Source organism: Arachis hypogaea, chromosome 4, assembly GCF_003086295.3.
Source record: "Arachis hypogaea cultivar Tifrunner chromosome 4, arahy.Tifrunner.gnm2.J5K5, whole genome shotgun sequence".
Classification (NCBI taxonomy): domain Eukaryota; kingdom Viridiplantae; phylum Streptophyta; class Magnoliopsida; order Fabales; family Fabaceae; genus Arachis; species Arachis hypogaea.
In genome coordinates this window covers 124,540,786-124,562,488 of record NC_092039.1, presented here as the reverse complement: position 1 = coordinate 124,562,488, position 21,703 = coordinate 124,540,786, and the positions used below count along the sequence as shown (strand labels likewise).

The window sequence follows — 21,703 nt, the reverse complement described above, 5'->3', positions numbered from 1 at the left end:
GTTGCTTTTGAATATATATGTGTATATATACTGTCCATCATTCATATATATCATTATTTGGTTATACTTTGAAGATATATATGGTTACGTATATATATTTTATGAGACGGTCTGCCTTTTATTTAGTTTGGCCGAGTTTTTTTTATATAATAAACAATAAATTGATTTTTTTTTCAAATATTGATAAAGTATTGTTAAACTTTGATATTTTCGGATTTAATTCTACGTGTTATTACTTTAGTACAAAATCAATGAATTATCTTTTGGGATATAAGGATTATTATACCCACTAATTTTATAAAAATTAATTTAATCTTAACGGATCAAGAATTTTGGCACATGAGTTATAATCATATTTTTTTTTAAGGTTTCAAAAAATACCATTCAAATTTAAATTTCTTTTGCGATTTGAATATTTTTTAATTGTTACATGAGAAAACTAGTAACAATTTGAATTATTATACCCATTTTTTATAAAGATTTGGTTTTAGAATAAATTGATTGAACATTATGCTGCCAAAGTAGCCTCTTTTGTGAAAATTGATTTATTCAAAACATAAGGAATATGATGTTATGTAATTCATGCAAATATTGATCGGCCCAAAGGAAGGTCTATATTTGGCCGAATTACATACACATATTAATAGTAAATACATGTTTGGGTAACTAATTAAGAATAAAGTAATGTTTATTATTTATGCAAACAATAATCGGCCCAAAGGAAGTTTATTGTTTGGCCAAATAATAAGCATTGCATACTTCTGTTTATTTTCTATTAATTATGCGGTCAATAATCGGCCCAAAGGAAGGTTATTGTTTGGCCAATTAATAGAAAATATATGCGGTAATAAATAGGTTGCGAAGTTTAAGTTTCCATGTGCGCATTAAGTCGGTCCAAAGAAAGGCTTAATGTGTGACAGGAATTTTGACAATATTTGATTACTGCAATGAGAGTATCACTTACAGTTAATTTTTCTATCCAAAGATTGAAAATTAATGTTGTGCTAGATATCTCAATATGGATTTTTACCCATTAATATCTAATATTTACTGCATGTTCTTTTAGTTCTAATCCAGAAACTATGGTTTTAGCTACCAATGTTTCTGCGCAAATTAGCAGTATTCCTATACTGAATGGTTCAAACTTTAAAGTTTGGAAGGATACCGTGGAGATTGTCCTCGGTTGTATGGATCTATAGACACAGCTCTTCAAGAGGAGAAACCCACTTCCACTCCGGAAAATAGAGAAGTGGGAGAGATCCAATCGAATGAGCATTATGATCATGAAACGGTCAATTCCTAAGGCGTTTCGGGGCTCAATTACTGAGGATAAAGATGCCAAAAAGTTCCTAAAAGATGTTGAAAAATTCTTTATTAAGAATGAAAAAGCGGAGGCAAGTAGTCTTTTGAGCAAACTTGTCTCCATAAGGTATAAAGGTACAGGGAACATAAGGGAGTACATTATGGAAATGTCTCATCTTGCTTCAAAGTTGAAAGCACTAAAGTTAGAGTTGTCTGAAGACTTACTCGTGCATTTCATTTTGATTTCCCTTCCTACACACTTTGGGCAATTCAAAGTGAGTTATAACACTTTGAAGGACACTTGGTCCTTAAATGAGCTTATATCTCACTGTGTGCAAGAAGAAGAGAGGCTACAGCAAGATAAGACTGAAAGTGCTCATATGATTTCATCTTCTCAATATAAAAGAAAGTGTGATACTACTGCGGATATACCTTCTCAACAGAAAAAGGCTAAGAAACAGGATCAAATTTCAACCTGTTTCTTCTGTAAGAAGGCGGGACACATGAAGAAGGATTGTACCAAATATGCCACTTGGCGTGTAAAGAAGGGGTTGCCTGTGGAGCCGACCGCCAAGTGATGCTGAAAGATACATCTATGTGGCAGACGACAATATAGTTGCAGTCGAAGCTATAGGAACCTTTAGATTATGTTCCACGAGTGGATTTTATTTGGATTTATTAGAGACATTTTATGTACCGTCATTTAGACAAAATTTGGTTTCTGTTTCTCGTTTGGACAAATCAGGTTATTTTGTTCATTCGGAGACAATAAAGTCAATTTCTTTTATAATTCAAATAATATTTGCTCTGGTCATTTGGTGGATAATCTATATAGGCTTGACTTAAAATAATAATGAAATACTGCAAACGAGTACAAAACAAAAACTAAATGAGAAATCGGCATCATTATGGCACAAACGCCTAGGTCACATCTCTAAACAGAGAATTCAGATGTTTGTGTCGGATGGAATTCTTGGACCCCTAAAATTGGCGGACTTTGAAGTCTGCATTGAGTGCATAAAGGGGAAAAAGGACAAACGAAAGGAAATTAGGTGCCGAGAGAGCTAAAGATGTATTAGAACTAATACATACCGATATATGTGGCCCATTCTCTACTGTCTCTTAGAATGGACAACGGTACTTTATTACGTTCATAGATGATTACTCTCGTTATGCGTATCTATATTTAATTCATGAAAAGTCCCAAGCCTTGGATGTTTTCAAGTCTTTCAAAGCTGAAGTTGAACTTCAACTTGGAAAGAAAATTAAAGCTGTCAAATCTGATCGTGGTGGTGAATACTACGGAAGATATAACGGTTCAGGTGAGCAACGTCCCGGGCCTTTTGCTCTTTTCCTAGAGGAGTGTGGTATTATTCCGTAATACACCATGCCAGGCAAACCTAGCATGAATGGTGTTGCAGAGCGAAGGAACCGAACTCTTAAGGACATGGTGAGAAGTATGATTAGTCATTCTTCCTTACCTGAATCACTCTGGAGAGAAGCATTAAAGACCGCAGTGTACATCCTTAATAGGGTGCCAAGCAAAGTAATTAACAAAACCCCATATGAAATTTGGACTGGAAAAAGGCCTAGTATAAAGCATCTGCATATTTGGGGATGTCCAGCTGAGGCACGATCTTATAGGCCGCATGAAAGGAAATTGGACTCAAGAACAATTAGTTGCTACTTTGTTGGTTACGCTGAGCGCTCACGGGGGTACAAGTTTTACAATCCTGCATTAAGGTCTATTTTTGAAACGGGAAATGCGAGATTTCTTGAGGATATTGAGTTTGGGGGGAAGGAAATTTTAAGAATGTTGCTTTTGATGAGGATTCTGTAACTGACAATGATCAGGTCTTTGTACCTATTATTGTTCAAGACACAGTTATAGTACAAGAGCACAATGAGAATCCTACTGTAGATCCAGTTACAGTACAAGAGAACAATGAGAATATCGTTGTTGCTCAAGATACTGCTACAACACAGTAAAATAATGAGAATCCTCCTCAATCCCAATCCATACAGCAAGCTCAACAACCTCAAGAAGTGTCAGTAAGGAGATCCAATAGAGAAAGAAGAAAATCCATCTATGGTCTCAAATAAGCTTCCCGTTAATGGTATCATAAGTTTAATTAAAGTCATTACCTCATGGTTTTGAGGTGAATATTATAGATGAATGTGTATACCGCAAGTTCAGTGGGAGTAAATATATCCTTTTGGTCTTAGATGTTGATGACATTCTACTTACTAGTAACGATATAGGCTTGTTGCATGAAACTAAGAAATTTCTATCGGACAAATTCGAAATGAAAGATTTTGGTGATGCCTCTTTTGTATTAAGAATCGAGATACTAAGAGATTGCTCTCAAGGTATTCTTGGATTATCACAAAAGAACTATATCGAAAAGATTTTAAGTAGATATGACATGGAAAGTTGTAGACCAATGGACACACCCATAACTAAAGGAGACAAGTTCAGTCTCAAACAATGCCCTGAAAATGATCTTGAGAGGACAGCAATGCATGATAAACCTTATGCATTAGCACTAGGGAATTTAATGTATGCTCAAGTCTACATACATCCTGATATATCATTTATAGTGGGAGTGTTAGGTAGATACTTGAGCAATCTGGATATGGATCATTGGATAGCTGTTAAACGCATAATGCGTTATCTAAAGAGAACAAATGATTACATGCTTATTTATCGGAGATCAGAAAATTTGGAGATCATTAGGTACTCTGATTCCGATTTCATGGCATATGGTTGCGAAACTTTGTCACTAAGCTTCATATAGTAGATGACATTGAAAGGGCCATTAAAGATATTTTGTGACAATAAGTCAGTAAGTACTATACTCCAATAACAATAAGAGCTTGACAAAATCGAAGCATATAGACATCAAGTTTCTTAGTTGTCAAGGAGAAAGTTTATGAAAAACAGATTTCCATAGGACATATGGAAACAGAGTATATGCTAGCAGATCCATTACCAAGGGATTGAACCCTAAAGTTTTTCATGAGCACACTGCTCGGATGGGTGTCAATATTTATGATGCCTTGGTTTAGTGGGAGTTTATTTCATGCTATATGTCCTATGACAGATATTGAGTTATTTTTCTGCATAATTAAGTTGATGGTTTATTTCATGTTATATGAAATGTTCATTTTGCAATATTTGTATTGTATTTGATCTCAATAAAGTTGGACCAGCTGAAAATAGACATGCATGAGATCACTTGGCATGTAATTTCCATATTACTCATCCAAATTTGATCTATGTCGTTAAGTATATTAGGATGGTGATTGGCGTGGTTTAGTCACGGCATTTAATGTGATAAAAGCTGCGGTAGTTCCATATTTAATGTATGAGACGGACCAGATTGTTAAAGTAATGAAAGAAATAGCATTCAGATGCGCGCATAAAGTTTATAAAATGTGATTATGTCAAGAAAGAATATATGTATAGCCCAAGTGGGAGATTGTTAGGAAATTATTTAATTTCCTAACTTATTTGTGGGCAATACATATATCAATTATAATCACAAATGATGCTATTTCAAATTAAATGACTTATATAATGATGATCTCATTTATTGTTATAAATGCTAATTGAATAAGTCATTATTACTTTTGATTTGTAATTAAATGAGAATAAAACCGGATATTATCTTTTGTTCCTTAGATAATTATCTTTTTGGATTTTAGATATATTATCTTTTGAGCTTTAGATACTATTTTATTTGGGCTTAAGGGTTTAATGGGTGTCATGCTCAAATATAAATAGACCTTCAGGGTTTCGGTCCCCAATATACCAAAGCCGCCTTTGTTGCTCTTTCCCCATCAAAAGAGTTGCAGTTTAGCCGCCTAGAAATACAGAAGGCTTTGGTTGAGAAAGATCGAAAGAACCACAAGATTCAAACTCTTCCAATCATAATTTATGTTTATGAATTCAGGTACGCTTCCGCATTATGTTATTTTTGGTGATTCAATATGGATGATTTGGGATATTAAAATTAATTATTCCAACAAAAAGGTGTTATATTTTTAAAAAATTTATAAAAGGTATGGTACTATCTAAATGATATCAAGAGAAATTAACGTATTCAAGAGTAATTTGATTTACAATATCATCAAATCTCTTGTTTACCTTTTTTCTTTTGGAATATAAGAAAGGACTAAACAGTTAACACCTGAGGGTGGGTATTTGGGTGGCTGCACTTCATTGTGCTTTATCAGTTTTGGATATACACAGGAAAAAGAAAATGACTGTGTTACCAAAAAAGGCCAGACCCAAGACTATACATGACAAAAGATGAGCCCACATGGATACTGAAAAAGAAAATTGGACCAAGAAAAGTACATATCAACCCAACCAAAAAAGTATTCTACTCGTACACCAAAAAAAAAAAAGTATCCTACTCATTTTAAGGATAATTGATACAATTGACAGAGAAAAAAAAGGATAATTGATACAGTTAGCAAAGTGAATAATTTTCTGCCTTATACAATTAGTTTTTTTTTTTTTTGTCTACGGTATTCCCTAATCTAGGGATGTCAATGGGGTAGGGCAGGGCGGGGCGGAAGATGCTTCTCTACTCCCCATTTCCACCCCCAGATTTACTCTCCGTTTCCGTTCCCGTTTTCCGTCGTAGGGGAATATTGCTCCCCATCCCCATTTTTCACAAGGTCCATTCCCCGCGGGGATCCCATTTTCCATCTATCTTATAGTTTTAACTAATTATTAATTTCCATATGAATAATGGTGTAAGCATCCATTCTATACAAAAAGTCTAAACGACAAGATGGTGACTTCTTTCAAAATAACGCAGTGGGAGACGCAACGGTGAGTCAGAGGACAGAGAAGTTGACAAGGTGGGAGACGCGACAACAGAGAGGAGAATGGACACGACGACAGAGTTATGAAAAGGAACGCCGCAAATAGAGAGCACGACGCAGTGAGGATCATGGCACAATGAGGTGTGACGATGCGATGAGAAGTGATAATGGCGAGAGGGTGGCTACAAAGAGGTTAGATGGAGTATGGACAGCGTTAGGAATTTCTGAATTGAAGAAGGGTTATGCAAATGAGGATTAGGAGTTTTGGGTTTCTATATATGTGTGTGTCTGTGAAATGACTAAAAAACATATATGAGAAATAAACTATTAAGGACAATTCAGTAAATTTATGAATTTCGGGGACTAGTGGGGATGGGGCAGGGATCCCCGCTTGGGTCCTCGCGCCCTCAGGAGAATTTTGTCCCTCGTTCCCATCTCCACGAGAAAAATTTCCCACAGAACGGATCCCCATTCGGAGCAGTTCCCGCAGGGATCCCCAGGTCTCAAGGAGTTTTATCATCCCTATCCTAACCTGACTGCCGCTGGCCAATGGATTGTTACATACACAAGGCAGAATTTGAACTCCCACACTTACTTAAGCAAACGAGTGAGTTGACCACTCAACCAATCCAAGTTGCGTAAACAACCAATAAAGATAAATAATCGCATCCTTATGGTTCAAACCTTGATAAAATGTCCAATACCCCAACTTTTAACAAAACAGAAGTATACTCCGTAAATCCAAAAAAAAATATAGAAGGTACAAATATTCATTCAAAGTAGTCTTTGCATTTGGGACTTTTGAAGATACAAAAAACAAAATTGGTTTCTCCCAATTCAGTTGGTAGCAGGTATTCAATTTTTTTTCCTCAAATTTGCGTATGAATTGAATGTCACCACCCACAGCTACTACTATACGAATATAATCTCACAATCAATATTTAATTTCACGAACGCACTATGTTTGGGTTCTAATGTTTTTTTTTTCAACCATATTAAGGCCCAATTTGAGTAACTAACTTAATTAAACTTTTTTTGATGAAATAACTTAAACAATAGATGATTCTGTTAAAAGTAACTTATAAATAAGTTATTTTGTGTTTGGATTTTTAACTCTAAAAGTGTTTATTTTATAGAAATGTGATAAAAAGTAGAAGTATTATGAGAGAACTCATTTTTTTTACTTCTCTATAAGCTCCTAAATAGCTTCTTAGAAAGTTGCAATTTGGTTTTGAAAATTGCACCAGATATTAATACTACTACTTTTCATAAGTCAAAAGTTAAAAAAAGTTATTTCTAAACTTTCCCAAACGGACCTAAATGTATACTAAAATCAGCCACCAAGATAAAATATATATTGGAATATAAAGAATATATTAAAAATAAATTAAATTACACAAATATTTATTTATACACAAATATATAATAACTAATTTTAGTAATTAATTTTAGTGACTAAATACTATTTTTGTATTTTTTTTATCCTCAACAGCAATGTCAAATATGTAATTGATTAATTAATTAGAGGGAGTGTTCCAGGCGCAAAAGAAATTCAAAGGGAGGTCATTGACAACTTTCATTTTATTAAAAAAAATACTACTATTTCACTTTCTCATTCGTCGTATATTAGAAGTCAAATTCAATGAAAACCATATGGACTTTACAAATTGTATGTTCATGAATGATGCTTAAACGTGAGAAGAAAAATCTCGGCGTTAGAGAATATTATAGTAGACTCATCATATTAGTAAGTTTGATGAATACTTTTTAATAATCTTATAAAGCATTGTTGATTTTTTTTTTAATGAAAATTTCAATATTTGATACCTCAAAAAAGTTTATATTATATTAATCTAGTTTCTTTCTCCATTCCAATGGTATCTCAAAAGGTCAACAACATATCAAACGCGTTCTCACGCGAGATATCAACAAAATCAAGAGGTTAATTAAGTAGTTAAAACATCTTAACTTTCCTTGAACATTTGTAAAGCACAACGGAATTTCTTTATTCATTTTGCTAACAGTTTCCATCTATCATAATTAGAGTGGAAAAATATTAAAATGTTGGGAAAAGTATGTAGAAAAAGGAAGAGAAAGAGGGAGAGAAAGTAGAACATAAGACATGCCAGCCATGTTAGACCATCAAAAAAAGAATGTAGAACACAATTCATGCAAAGACTTTTCCTCCTTTGCAATGTGCATAGACATGATCCCATGCTATGAAGAAGTAGATTTTGGATTTTAATTTTGTATTTTAAGTATCTCCATCATTATTGTTATGACTAATTCTGATCGAAACAATTCTTCTGGAGACACAAGTCAAACATGTCATCTTTGACACACTCAAATAAAAAGTTGTAACAGAATCCAGAATCGCAATTATATTTTAAATAAAGTTAGTGAGACCTACTTTTATTATGAATGCACCTAGAAATAATGTGGTAAAGCTGTGTCTATGCAAATCTTAACACTTTTTTTTTTCACTAGTAATACTCAGCAATATACCATGGATTTTATGTTGCAAGTACTATCTTTTACAAGTTACAGGTTTTTAACTCAAAAAGAATTAAATAAAGAAACAATGGAAAAGAAGAATGAAACCTATAACTTGTACACAATAACACATTCCTATATGATGTTATTGGAGCTTTTGGTATGGATTTGGCTTCACAAACAACTTATGTAGATGATTGTTATCATCAAAGGATCTTTGAGATTTCTACAAGTAACTTGTGCAGGGCTTGAGGCTTCGAGAAAAAGGGAGAATGATCCGCGCCTTTCAAACGAAAAACCTTTTCTGGAGGGCTTGCATTTATCATGGCTTCCTGGAGAGTGATCGTTATGGCATTGTCTTCAAGAGTTTCTATGTAGAATCGCCTTACGATGCCATATTTGAGGTCGGAAAGGGAAAGTTTCTCTAAAACCGGTGCAAATGGAGTTGGCCTCATCGAAACAGATGCTAATGCAACATCCTGCATTAAGAGAGAAAAAGAGAAAAGATGGTCAATTCCAACTCGCATCTGATTAATCGAATGCTCCCTCTATAACTATCACTTTAGAAAAACTTTCATGGTTCAATATATCTGTCATTCTTACAGAAACAAAAAGAAAAGAGTCCTCTCATTCATATATATATAACAGTTGAAGAAACATTTTCGAGTAGCATTGAAACTTACTTTGGCAGGACTTTGATTGAATAATAAATCCCTCAACAACGACTTGTCAAGATCGAAAGCAGTGGGAGGATGATCATTCCCATTTGCATACAGAAAAATTTGTGCTTGTTGCATAAGATCATCTGAACCTTCCTGCAACAGATAGCCAGAAAGAAAATCATCAATAAAAGGACATGTTAATTCTCTGTTCTCAAATTCACTAGTTCCTTGTAAGATATAAACATTCTTCATCAAAAGACAGCAAGTTCATCAGTTTAGCATGCAATTGAAGCATATTATGCCCACAAATCCAACCAAAGAACAGGTGAAAAATAAGATGTAATGGTAGCAAGAATGGAAAACCTTTTGAGAAATGATATCCAGAGTACTTTGTCCACTTGTTAGCATTGCCGCAGCAATAAACACAGCCTTGGAAACCTTATGAGGAAACAGCTCCATCGCATACGATATACATGCCCCGCCAAAATCATGTCCAACCAAGATTACCTTTTTTAAGAATCGGAAACTCTCAAACACAGCCAATAAAGATACAAATTAACATAGAACAGTTCATCAGTTATAAAATGGGCATGTAATGAAATAAGCACCTTTTCTCCTTCAGGAAGTTTTTCAACAAAGTCAGTAAGTGGCTTCACATATTGTGAGAGGCTCTTTATGTTGTTTGTATCAAATGAATGAACTCCAGAACCGGTTAAATCTATGGCGGATACTTTATAACCAGCTTCTTCTAGAAGTGCTATAGTTTTGTACCAACACCAGGCACCAAAACCACCTCCATGAACAAGAACAAAATGATTCGTCTCGAGATCATCAACCTTTATACCCTGTCAAATTGATAAGAAAAGAAGAACTCCTATTATTTGAGTTCTAAGAAAAATGAGAACTAAATAATCGTAGTTTGCTCTAATAGCAGTACACCAATTTCTGCAATAGATAAAAAATAAATAAGTGAATAAAGCTAGAAATTCTGAATACATTTTTTTGTTTGAAAATAAATAAGTAAAAAATAGCAGTACACCAATTTCTACACAGTCATTGCATCCTCAATACCTAGATTCTGAATGTCAATTATTATTTTAGAGACCATGTCTTTGTCACCATAATATCTCTGTTTTGTGATTAGAAAGAGCCAAAACAAGGTTACCTTCAAAGCTATACACAACTTGCAGTAGAAAACACTTGAAAGGTCAAACCTCACATCCTCAATTCAATGAATGAAACACAACATATTTGAAGTTTTGAACACACGTAGGACAAGCCGCCAAGAAAAATTCTCTTACACTTTCCTTAAAAATTACGTCTTGAACTAGGAGAAGAGGATGCATATCAAACACAAGTGATTTTCTTTTCTTTCCCAAAACACTGTTCACAGTCCAAGAAAAACTGATCATCACAGAAACCAATCACCACCATAATTGTTTCATCTCAATTTGTTATCCCATTTCCCAAACGTATCATTTCCATCTTCATTATTTTAAGGCCATGATACAAAATATGATCACAATTCATTATAAATAACAGAAATCAACAAGCCCAGAAAATCAAACCAGATATTTTAATTAAAATAATCGATCAACAGGGAAGCTAAAATAATAATTACAAAAAAAGAGAGAGACCCCATTAATCCATTACACCTAATCCAAAACTGGCTAAATCACTAAATTATCCAACTTTACCAAATCAGCTTATATGAAAATAGCAAACAAAATCAAGCAGTTATTTCAATACCTTGATCAAGTTTCAATCCTTCAAATTAAAAAAAAAAAAACACCAAAAAAAAAACTTTTCTTTCCGCTCTGGTTTTGCAAGAACAAACCTGATTAACAAGCTGGTGAGGCTGAAGCAAAGGGTCAGTGAGGGACCTGGCTCTGGAGCTAGAGCTTCTAGGTAAAGCATTCTTCTTTGAAGAGCCATTGGGGTACCTTAGAGAGGTAGAACGATCAAAAGCGGCAGCACCGTTTTGTAGCTGCTGCTGGTGCTGCTTGAAGAGTATTGCAGCAGCTATGGCTTGTTCTCGAATGGAAGCATCATCAAACTTGTCTTTGCGGGAGGAACGCGTCCTTGACCAGCGGTTGCTTGAAGCAGCAGCGTTTGAAGAACGAAGCTTCTTGGAGTTGTTTGTGGATGGTAAAGGTTTTTGTTTGAGGAGAGCACAAAGGTTCCCCATTTTGGTGGTGGCGCATGCAAAGAGAGAAGAAGAGAAGAGAGAGTATAATAATAAGAGAGGGAAGGAAGGGTATGCGCCTTGTTGTGAGTGAAGGAAGGAAGGAAGGAAGGTTCAGATGAAGCTAAGTAGTTGTCAGCAACAGAGAGAGAGAGAGAGAAAGTGATTTTGTGGTTCTGTATATACGGCAGCTAGTTCCTAGTTGCCAAACTTAACTGAAGAAAACAATCTTAGATACTACGTTTTTCAAATACATACGTGTACTAGGTATGAAATGTATTCTTATATTTATAGCTCTCTACACTTTTTCTTATTATTATTTTTCACTTTTAAATAAAGTTTTTTTTTGGTTTCCCACGGTATCCCCCAGCAGGCCAAGGACTAATCCGCCGCAGTACTGAACTCCATTTAAGGGTTTGTCGCTGGCCAATGGATTGCTGCATGCACAAGTCATGCATATATGCATAATATAGAACCGGTCAAATTACTGATTTTGATCCATTTTGTTTGATTTTGATCAATTTAGAGTCCAATTCAATATTTTTTCAATCAAACCAAATGATTTGGTCTAATTTTAACAACTATGCATATAGGATTTAGATTATTATTATTTTTATTTTTTTATGATCTATTTTTGATAAGTTAAAAATTAATCTATTATTTATTAATAAATTATTATGTGAAAATTAAATTTTTAACTAGGAAAAGTATGAGGAGCCAATGAAATATTTATACAATGTATACAATGGAGGTTTATGAAGTATTAGAGATAGATCCGAAAGGTCAAGAGTTCGATCCTTGGTGAACCCGGATGGTTATTCTAAATAGTATAGGGGATGTTCATTTTATAACTTAATAGTCATTGTACACATTGTACAAATAGTCCATTGTCTCCCTCGCTCGACCAACTCATATTAATTAGGCTTCGAATAATTATTATAATTTATAAAATAATAAAAACTTCATATTTTGTATAACAATTTAATTAAGCATCAAATATTAGTCAATTTTTTAAAGTTATATTTTATTTTAAATTTTAAATTTTAAATTCATATTTTTAAACTCTAAATTTGTTTAAAAATAAGAATATTTATTTAAAAAATTTAATTAATATTAATTAATTGAAAATTAATTCTCAATGTTTATTCCTCTTATAATATTTAGCGTACAAAAGTTTTGCTTAATCATTTTCTTCTTTGTTAAACCGGTCCGTTGGGTCCCAATCTTACACTGAGAACGAGAGAACAAAGATTAAAAATGTGTTTAGGCTCAAGAAGGAGCATCTTAGTAGGTTTCGAATAATGATATTATTTGGGGGAAATAATTTTTAAATAACTAATGAATTGTTTTATACATGGTGCAGATATAAACAACAAATTCTTGATAGACTGTGCAGAGATATATTCATCTTATATATTATCCTTATATTTTGAAGTGATTCAAAACTTTACTATTTAAACTTTCTTTTGATTAGGTTAAATGTTAATTAAACATCTCTTTAAATATCACATTTCTATATGCTTAAATAACTAACTATGTGATTATTATTCATTCTTAAAAGTAACTAATTATGAAGTACAAACATTTTTTTTATTTATTGTATTTGCGTATCGAATATATTTTGAATAGACACTTATTCATATTCGTTGATATACACCTTTGTAATCAATTGTATCTTAATAAAAAATTATTTTTCAAACATATTTAGATACACCTAAATACTATTACGTATCAGCGTATTTAATCTTATTCTTAATATGTATTCTTAAAATAAATTTGGAAATAGTATATATTATTAATTATTAAAATAAAAAATATTTTAAATACTTTATATAATTAAAAAATATTTTATATTTTATATATATATATATCGTATTCTCGTACTTATAATAAAAATGTATTTAATATTTTATATTGTCAATATCTGTACATGATAGCCAATTAATAAATAGCCAATTAATAAGCAAGAGTACAATGCAACAGTAATATTAAGATATTTAATTAAACCGGTTAATAACTGTTTCAATCCCTTCAACATCATAATGTAAAGTAAGCAAATTAAATCAAAGTCTCGCACATACTAAGCTATAGCTTAACCACAGACAGATAAGCCTTAAAAGTTTTCAGGTACGCTTCATAAATTGGTTGACTTTCTTTCCATATCTGAAATAATATACAAACTTAATGAATATATATTCATGTGACCAGCATCTTAATAATTAAGGCCGGACCATACAATTTTCCAACTGTATAAGCTTTAATATGTATGTCTTAGAACCCGCAACAAAATCCCATAAAGCCACCTACAATATCTGTTCTTTAATCTAGACATACACATTAAATTTTGCCAGCAAACTTATTTTTCTTGTACAGTAGTGTAAAATCATATATTGTTAATGGTTAGGTACATATATATATATATATATATAACTTTTATTATATACCCAAAAAACACTATTCTTAATTATTCAAAACACTATAGTATATATATAAAGGGACTAATACCAAATAAACATTAAGAATATTTTTGTCCTTATAACAATTAAAAATATAATGTATTCCTAGCCATCCAAATAAATATTTCATGATAAGAGTGATTAGATAGAGTTGTAAGAGAATGGATAACTTGCTTATAACCAAATCCCTTCTCGTTTCAAGAAAATACTAGTTTTCCAAAAATTGATTGTGTTAATAAATAAGCTGTGAAAGTAACACAATGGGATTCACAAAGTGAGAACAAAACAAATTGTTAAAAGAGGGTATCCAAAAACATGATTAGATGCAAAACAATAATATTGTTTAAAAAATGCAATAATAATAATGCACGATCAAAGTCTATTTTGTCAGATTTTACTTAATTGATGAGGACCACACTTTAATTCCTCTAACTATAACTAGGACCACTGTTGTTTGTTGTAACTTTTCAGGAGATGGATGCAAGAGGAGGGCCATTAACCAAAAGCATTATATCTAACATACCTTCAATAGGATGAACAAATAATGTATCAGCTTAAGCATGTGAATCCACAATCATGGCGTGCATTAAATGCACATGATCCAAGTGATCATTCTGCAAAGTAACTAGCTAGCTACACTTAATTTCATAGACTAATTCATTCAACTTTTTTCATCACCAATTAACTTTATAGATAACCTGGTGACATAATGTATACATGATCGATTTTGAGACAATTGGTGGAGTCATACTAAACCTCTATGTATCATAACTTTTATGAGTCTTCTTAATTTTGATAAAATTGTATTCTGTTTCTCGAACTACAATCTAATTAATTAAAAATCGAGTAATGCTATGTAAATAAGCAGCAAATATTATCATTTTTTACTATCATAATAATTTGTACTCGTATTTACAAAAAATTTTACACTAAAAAATATATAATTTATACATATATTTATTAGAATTTATACACATAAATTAATACAATTTAAACCTATATTTTTTAAAATTTATACACATAAATTAGTAAAATTTTATTTGTTAAAGACAATTTAATACTTATACTGATCAAATGATAGCTAAAAATACTAAAAAATACTAACCTCTAAAAATTTATCCTAAAAACAGGTTAAATCTCACGTTACTTAAAATAAAAAATACGATCATTTTTATAAACATACATGAGATAGTATAATCTTTAAAATTAAATTTCTTATTTTAAAAGATAAGTTAACTCTATTTAATTTTTAATATAATATCAAAGCTAAATTAAAATTGTTATTAGACCGTTCTTATGCTACACAAAAATTCAAGTTGTTTTCAAGTGACTAAAACACATCCCCGTAGTTCACTTAGAAAACTCACTGAACGATACTGAATGTTAAGTTGAAAATAAAACAATAAAAGTGAAGATATATATAAGAAAGATTAAATATAGGTAGCTAGGTTTAGCATAGAAGGATGGGAATGAAGTGGTGTGTGTTATATTATTTGATGTATGTGGTCCAAACTCCAAACTCCTTTCACGGACTTTGATGTGTCGGTCCATCGAAAGTTAGGTGTGTGCAACACAGTATGTAGATATGTGGCATACTGCCATTTTGGTGATACATGAGGTAGGCATCATATATAAATATATACATACACCTATCATCAATATTATTGTTTCCAAGTAGTGGATCGATGGCCACTGCAATCCTCTAATTTAATAAAGTTTCATCCCTAATAACTAAATGTGTGCTCAAGCTTCAACTTTTTCAAGCTTTTGCCATAAAGATGAGAATATATATATATATATATATATATATATTATTCTAGTATGATTATGTGGCTGAATTTTTTTTATATGAAAAAACATTGATATTTTTGTTGAAAATAAAATTATTTGATATAATTATAGATATGTGGATTTTGTAAGTGGAAAGTTATTATGTGAATGTGTGTTGAACACGTGGCAATATTTTGTCTATTACGCAAGAAACGTGTTGAATAATTTCTATAATACTGTAATATATTTCAAATATCAATATTCAACTAAAATATCATCTTCATTTTCATATTAAAAATAATTTTCGTGATTATGTTATGGTAGTTACAATGTTTTAAAAAGTGTTATCTAAAAACATGTTATAAGCATATAAAAAAAATATAACTTTAATTTTAGTAACACTGATATAATTATCGTAGCCACTGGAGTATCATACTATAATTCACCTATCTTTATATATATAATATATATATAATAGAATAAAAAATTTTATATTATTTTTTAATAAATTAATGTGTTTATATAACTTTTAAATTTAAAAAATTAATTATGTTTCTAATATGACAATATACAATTGAATGACTTGGTTTAAATTTTTAGTACATGATGCCTTGATTTCATGTCATCGCACGTGCGTGAGTATAAATAACAAGTTTATTTAAGAAATGCTCAATTTATAAAGAATTTAATTTCACCTTCTACTTGGCCTGTTGGCTACAGTTCATCATGTCATCATTCAAAAAAGACGGTTAATATATAGAAGAGGCAAAGCTAAAAATTTCAATCTTCTATGTTTTATCACCCTTCTTGCACGACAATGTCTTTTTAAGGATATATAACTGCTTCACGACTCTATCTCTGTTAAGTATTCTTTTTATGTTCACGTCACATACTTCATTTAATTTTTACCTGAACAAGTTAAAGCTAGCTAGAATACAAATTTATCATGTGTATTACTTATACTAGTAATATGAATAACATACCATATATTATCAAATAAAGTACACAAATTGTATACCATATATAATTAAGCCAAGTCATAGATATGTAATACTTAAAATTCTTACTTTCTAAGTAACATATTATTCAACTCGAACAAAGATTATTGGAAAATAACAACATAATCCTTTTGACATAAACAAAATTGTGCACAGCATAGAAACTTCTTCAGGTGATATTATTGAAGTGGTTGAATGAATATATTAAGACTTTACTTGAGAGAACCACAATGATTATTGGGACATGAATGAATTAGGTTAGTAGAGTATTAAGTGGGCCGGGGCTGTAGGAGTCAGATAAGAAGCATGAATGTTAAAAACTTACCATCATATTAAAGTATATATTATATTCTTCCGTACAATGGTGGGTAATACATGGACATGAAGAATTGAAGGGCCTCTTCCTAAATCCACCATGCACGATACAAACATAAAATCTTTGACAGCTCTTGCATCAAAATGGGCAACACTGCTAACTTAAATATTAAGCAAGAAAAGTCTTTTTGTTGTTTGTTCCTTTTATAAAAATAAAATAAAAATAAGTGTTTTTTGTTATATTTACTGATGTTTCCTACAAAAAAATTACATTATTGTTTCATTTTTATATAACTCATCAAAAATGCTATCGATATATTTATCCGAGTTTAACATTTTATTGAAAACAGTAAAAGTAATGTCTTATACTTTTATTTTTTTACTATATTTTTTTGGGCTGTAATTTTTGGGACATACGTTTTGGTCTATTTTCACACTATTTGGAAAAAAAGAACCCATCCAAAAAACCGGAAAATTTGCCCTTTGAGATAGCCCATTGGGCTTCCGGCAGGAGTATTGTGTTAGTGAGCTAGGCCCACTACGGATGCATGTTCTCCTTTATTGGGCTGAAGGGAGTTCTAATTGAAGGGACCGGACTAACGGTTCCCAACAAGAAAACAAAAATTTGGGCAGACGTTTCAGTTTTCATCGCTCCCAAGAAAACTGTTTCTGTTTCCAAGAGCAAAATTAAATTCTAGCTAAGGATCTAGCCCAAAAATATAATATATATATTCTAGCTAAGGATATTTATTAGAGCTTTATCTAACAACTCTTTATTCCAAGTCATTTGAATAAATAGTTTAATTAATTTTTTAACCATAAAAATATTTGTTTTTAAAAATATAATATTTTTTTATTATAAGAAATTTTTTTAGTTTTTTTATAAGTGTTTAAATAATTTTTTAAAAATTTATAATTTAATTTTAAAAATTACATCAAATATTAATGTTATAATTTTTTATAAGTTAAAAGTAAAAAAAAAAACTACTTATAGACTGATCCAAACGCCCTTAATTTATTATGATTTTAGAATTAATAAATCGCAGCTGAAAGCCTGAGACTTTAATTCAAGTGATAAATTACGTGTCTCTTAATATGTTGTATTTGAATTTAAAATTTGACAAAAACTAAATAATGAATAGAAATCTTTTAGTGTTGAATGTGTGAGTGATTTCTAATGTAATACCTAGAATTTTGGATTATCCAATTTATCTTTAAAAAAGTTAATAAATTTTGAATTTAGTTAACATGTGTATTAAGAATATATGTTAAAGTTATTCATAGTAATTTTTTATTTTTTACTTAAATAAATATATAATAAATATATTAAAATTTTAAATCTTGTTTTTTAATAATTTTTTTTAGTTGATAAATCTTATAAGAAACTTGTTCAAATTATACATTTAGTTAATAAAAAATGTCTTAAAGACGTTGGTTCAACAGATAAAAGTGAAAATTTTTTTTTCAAAACTTTAATGTATAGTAAATTTAAAAATGTTATATTATCTTATTTATATTTTTTATACGTAAACTTTTTTATTTTAATATATTTAAAATACACATAAAACACTTAGCTTGTTAACAAAATTTTAAACTATTACTGTAGATAAATTACATTTTAATAAATTTTACATAACACTAAATTATACATTTTCAATTTGTCATATCACTAAAAATAATAATATTTAATAATTAACTAAATACATAATAACGTAGGAATAAATTTTCTATAATGAAAAAGGTGGTAAAGTAATTAATAGTGAACAACTTTTGCGCTTCTCTAACCATTGAAAGTACATTCCAAGTTCCCAGTAAATTAATAAAACGAACCACCCTTAAGTTGAAAAATCACAAAGCACTCGATCTCTATATATATATGTTCACGTTTTCTCTCTTTAATATATATATCATAGACAAGAAGAAAGTAACAATAACATGGAGTCTGATGAAAACCAAAGTAACAAAGTAGTTTCTAAGATATCAATGAAAGGTGTTGAGAATAATACTTATGTTATTAGATGCTTGAAGAAAAAGCTTCTTGTTCTTGACATCAATGGCCTCCTTGCTGACATAGTGTCTCCTCCTCCAGAGGGTCTCAAACCTGATACAATCATAGCACGGCGCGCAAGTAATAATAATATATAAATTAAAGATACATGCATAAGCATATGCTTATGATTATTGAGTTATTATTATTATTATTATTATTCTGTGTGTATTTTTAATAAGTCGTATATAATTGTTTACACACTTTTTAGCTTTTACTAAATGGGTAAGCTTAATAATCCTAGCTTGGTATTAATTACTATATCTATTCCTTACTTTCTAATAATTAAATTTCATTTTCAGTATTCAAGAGGCCCTTTTATTTGGAGTTTCTGAACTTTTGCTTCGACAAATTTGAAGTGGCTGTCTGGTCTTCAAGAACTAAGTATCCGTCACCCATATGTTTATTCTTTAATTTATTATTATTAGTAACATTCAATTTTCATTTATTATTCGCAGCTTCTCAGGTGTGTTTTTTAATTTGTAACTTGTTAAGTAGTGCAATGTTAATTTATGTGGCTATTACGACTTTTGTAGGGAAAATACAGATATGGTCATCGATTACTTGATGGGAAGTATGAAACACAAGTTGCTCTTTTGTTGGGTAAGCATTATGATCATGCTCTGTTACATTTATTTAATTTCAACCACTATGTTAATTTTCTTTTGTTCTTCATTCTCAATATCTTATAGAGACTTTTTTCAATAAATTGGGAAATTATAAATATGTATATAGTGTATTCCTAACAAGTAGAACCTAGCTACTAGAACTAGAGTAATGGTCAATTTCATCATTTTTTTTATTGTTATTTGTTATACAATATCAACAATAGTTTAGCTCTAAAAGAAGCATTATGAGTGTGTTGACTGTTGATTATCGAAAGCTTAAGCCAAAATTAAATTTTAAATTAAAACTTGCATTTCCTACTTGTGTCAATTTTAAGGATTATTCATTAACATAATCATTATTATGGATTTTTATTGTATTTTATGCCTTATATATTCTTGTGATATACATTACTACTATTGCACTTGTTCAAATATTATTTTATGATACATGCCATTGGTTACATAATTGGGGATTGTATATTAATTTTAAAACTTGTTTACTTTTATTTGAAGAAATTACCTCAAGTATTAATGGTTTAATTTCATCTCATTCTACAAAATATTAACTTGGGCAGGATGCTTCTCATTGTACTAAAACAACTTTCAAGACTGTTGAAAACAAGCACAAGCCAGTGGTTTTTAAGGACATGAGGAAAATTTGGGAGAAGCATGATCCGAGTCTTCCATGGGAGAAAGGATACTATAATGAATCAAATACATTGTTGTTGGATGATTCTCCATACAAAGCATTACTTAATCCTGTAATTTAATAACTCCTTTCTTTCTTTCTATGTTACAAATAGAATTTCATTTTCTAACTCGGTTATGAATATGTTCGTGACATTATTTCAGCCACAGAACTCAGTCTTTCCGCATACATTCAGCTTTCAGGATCGGAGTGACAATTCACTAGGTATGGTGCAAAAATTACCACCTACTATATATATATGTTGCATGAATATTTATTTATATTTATTATGATAATTATAATGGTTAATTAAATGGAGATGATAATTTTTTACTTTTTCATTTAATGTTTTTTGAAGCTTGTGTGTGCAATTAATGTTTTTGGTGATGGAGGTGATGTGCGAAAATATCTGGATGGATTGGCGAATGCTGAAAGTATGAACAAGTATGTTGAAGAACATCCATTTGGTCAACAACCTATCACTAAAACAAGCCCTTCATGGAACTATTACCACAACGTTGTTGCTACTCTTTCTACCTCTCAACATGGAAAAAGTGATATCACTTATAAAGTTATAATACCAAAATAACAATATTATTACTATCCTAAACTTTAATTATAATATGTATGGACTAAAGTTTGATATGTTAGGGACTAGTTGGTATCTTAAACCATTTAAATGTTTTGTACTTGCTATTATTATTAGTTGCTGACCTTTATCTTGTGATTCCTTTTTCTTTTATGAATATTAACATGCTAATTAGTAATCAGAGTTTCTCCTTTCTTTTTTTTTTTTTTGTCATAAAGTTTCTCCTATGTATTTTTTGGCCGTGTCTCCGGTGTCTGTATTGATGCTATATTGAATTGATGATATCATTTTGGGCCTCATTTTCCGATCCACATAGAATTGGGCCAAATGAATTTTTGGTCAGCGCAGTGTGAGCCCAAAGTTTAGTATAAAGAATAACTACACAAAATTTAATGTTTTTTGTATTTTGTTTGGTAATAAAATAAAACAAATTATAAAAATATAATTTATTTTTATTTTTTTATTTAAAAAAATAAAAAAAATAATTATAAAAAATAAAAAAATAATAAAAAAAAGTTATTTTTTGTTAATATTTTTTTTGTTATCATAAAAAACATAAAATATACTAATTTAATATTTTTAAACACAATATTTTAGTGTTCCTGTTTTAATGTCTCATCCTGTAAATAAACGCAGGGTTAAGCCTTTGTTAAGTGCCACGTCCAAAAAAAAAAAAGAAAGAAAAAAAAACTTTCTTAGATTTTCACAAAAACCAAAATATATTAGATTTGTGATATGGAATTTTTCAATG

The 21,703-nt window shown here is 30.6% G+C and overlaps 2 protein-coding genes across 2 annotated transcripts; one reads left to right on the top strand and one right to left on the bottom strand.

Moving 5' to 3' along the window:
* Positions 1-8,689: 8,689 nt before the first annotated feature.
* LOC112797888 (putative methylesterase 11, chloroplastic) lies at positions 8,690-11,743 on the bottom strand. Its single transcript, XM_025841000.3, has 5 exons — positions 11,134-11,743; positions 9,905-10,141; positions 9,660-9,803; positions 9,318-9,449; positions 8,690-9,113 (listed from the first exon to the last, which is right to left on the bottom strand). The coding sequence occupies exons 1-5, from the start codon at positions 11,482-11,484 to the stop codon at positions 8,841-8,843; spliced, it is 1,137 nt and encodes a 378-aa protein (XP_025696785.1). The 5' UTR covers positions 11,485-11,743; the 3' UTR covers positions 8,690-8,840.
* Positions 11,744-18,955: 7,212 nt separating this feature from the next.
* LOC112795402 (uncharacterized FCP1 homology domain-containing protein C1271.03c-like) lies at positions 18,956-20,952 on the top strand. The gene is made up of 6 exons (XM_025837335.1): positions 18,956-19,148; positions 19,370-19,451; positions 19,604-19,670; positions 20,251-20,436; positions 20,528-20,588; positions 20,756-20,952. The coding sequence occupies exons 1-6, from the start codon at positions 18,956-18,958 to the stop codon at positions 20,950-20,952; spliced, it is 786 nt and encodes a 261-aa protein (XP_025693120.1).
* The last annotated feature ends 751 nt before the right edge of the window (positions 20,953-21,703 follow it).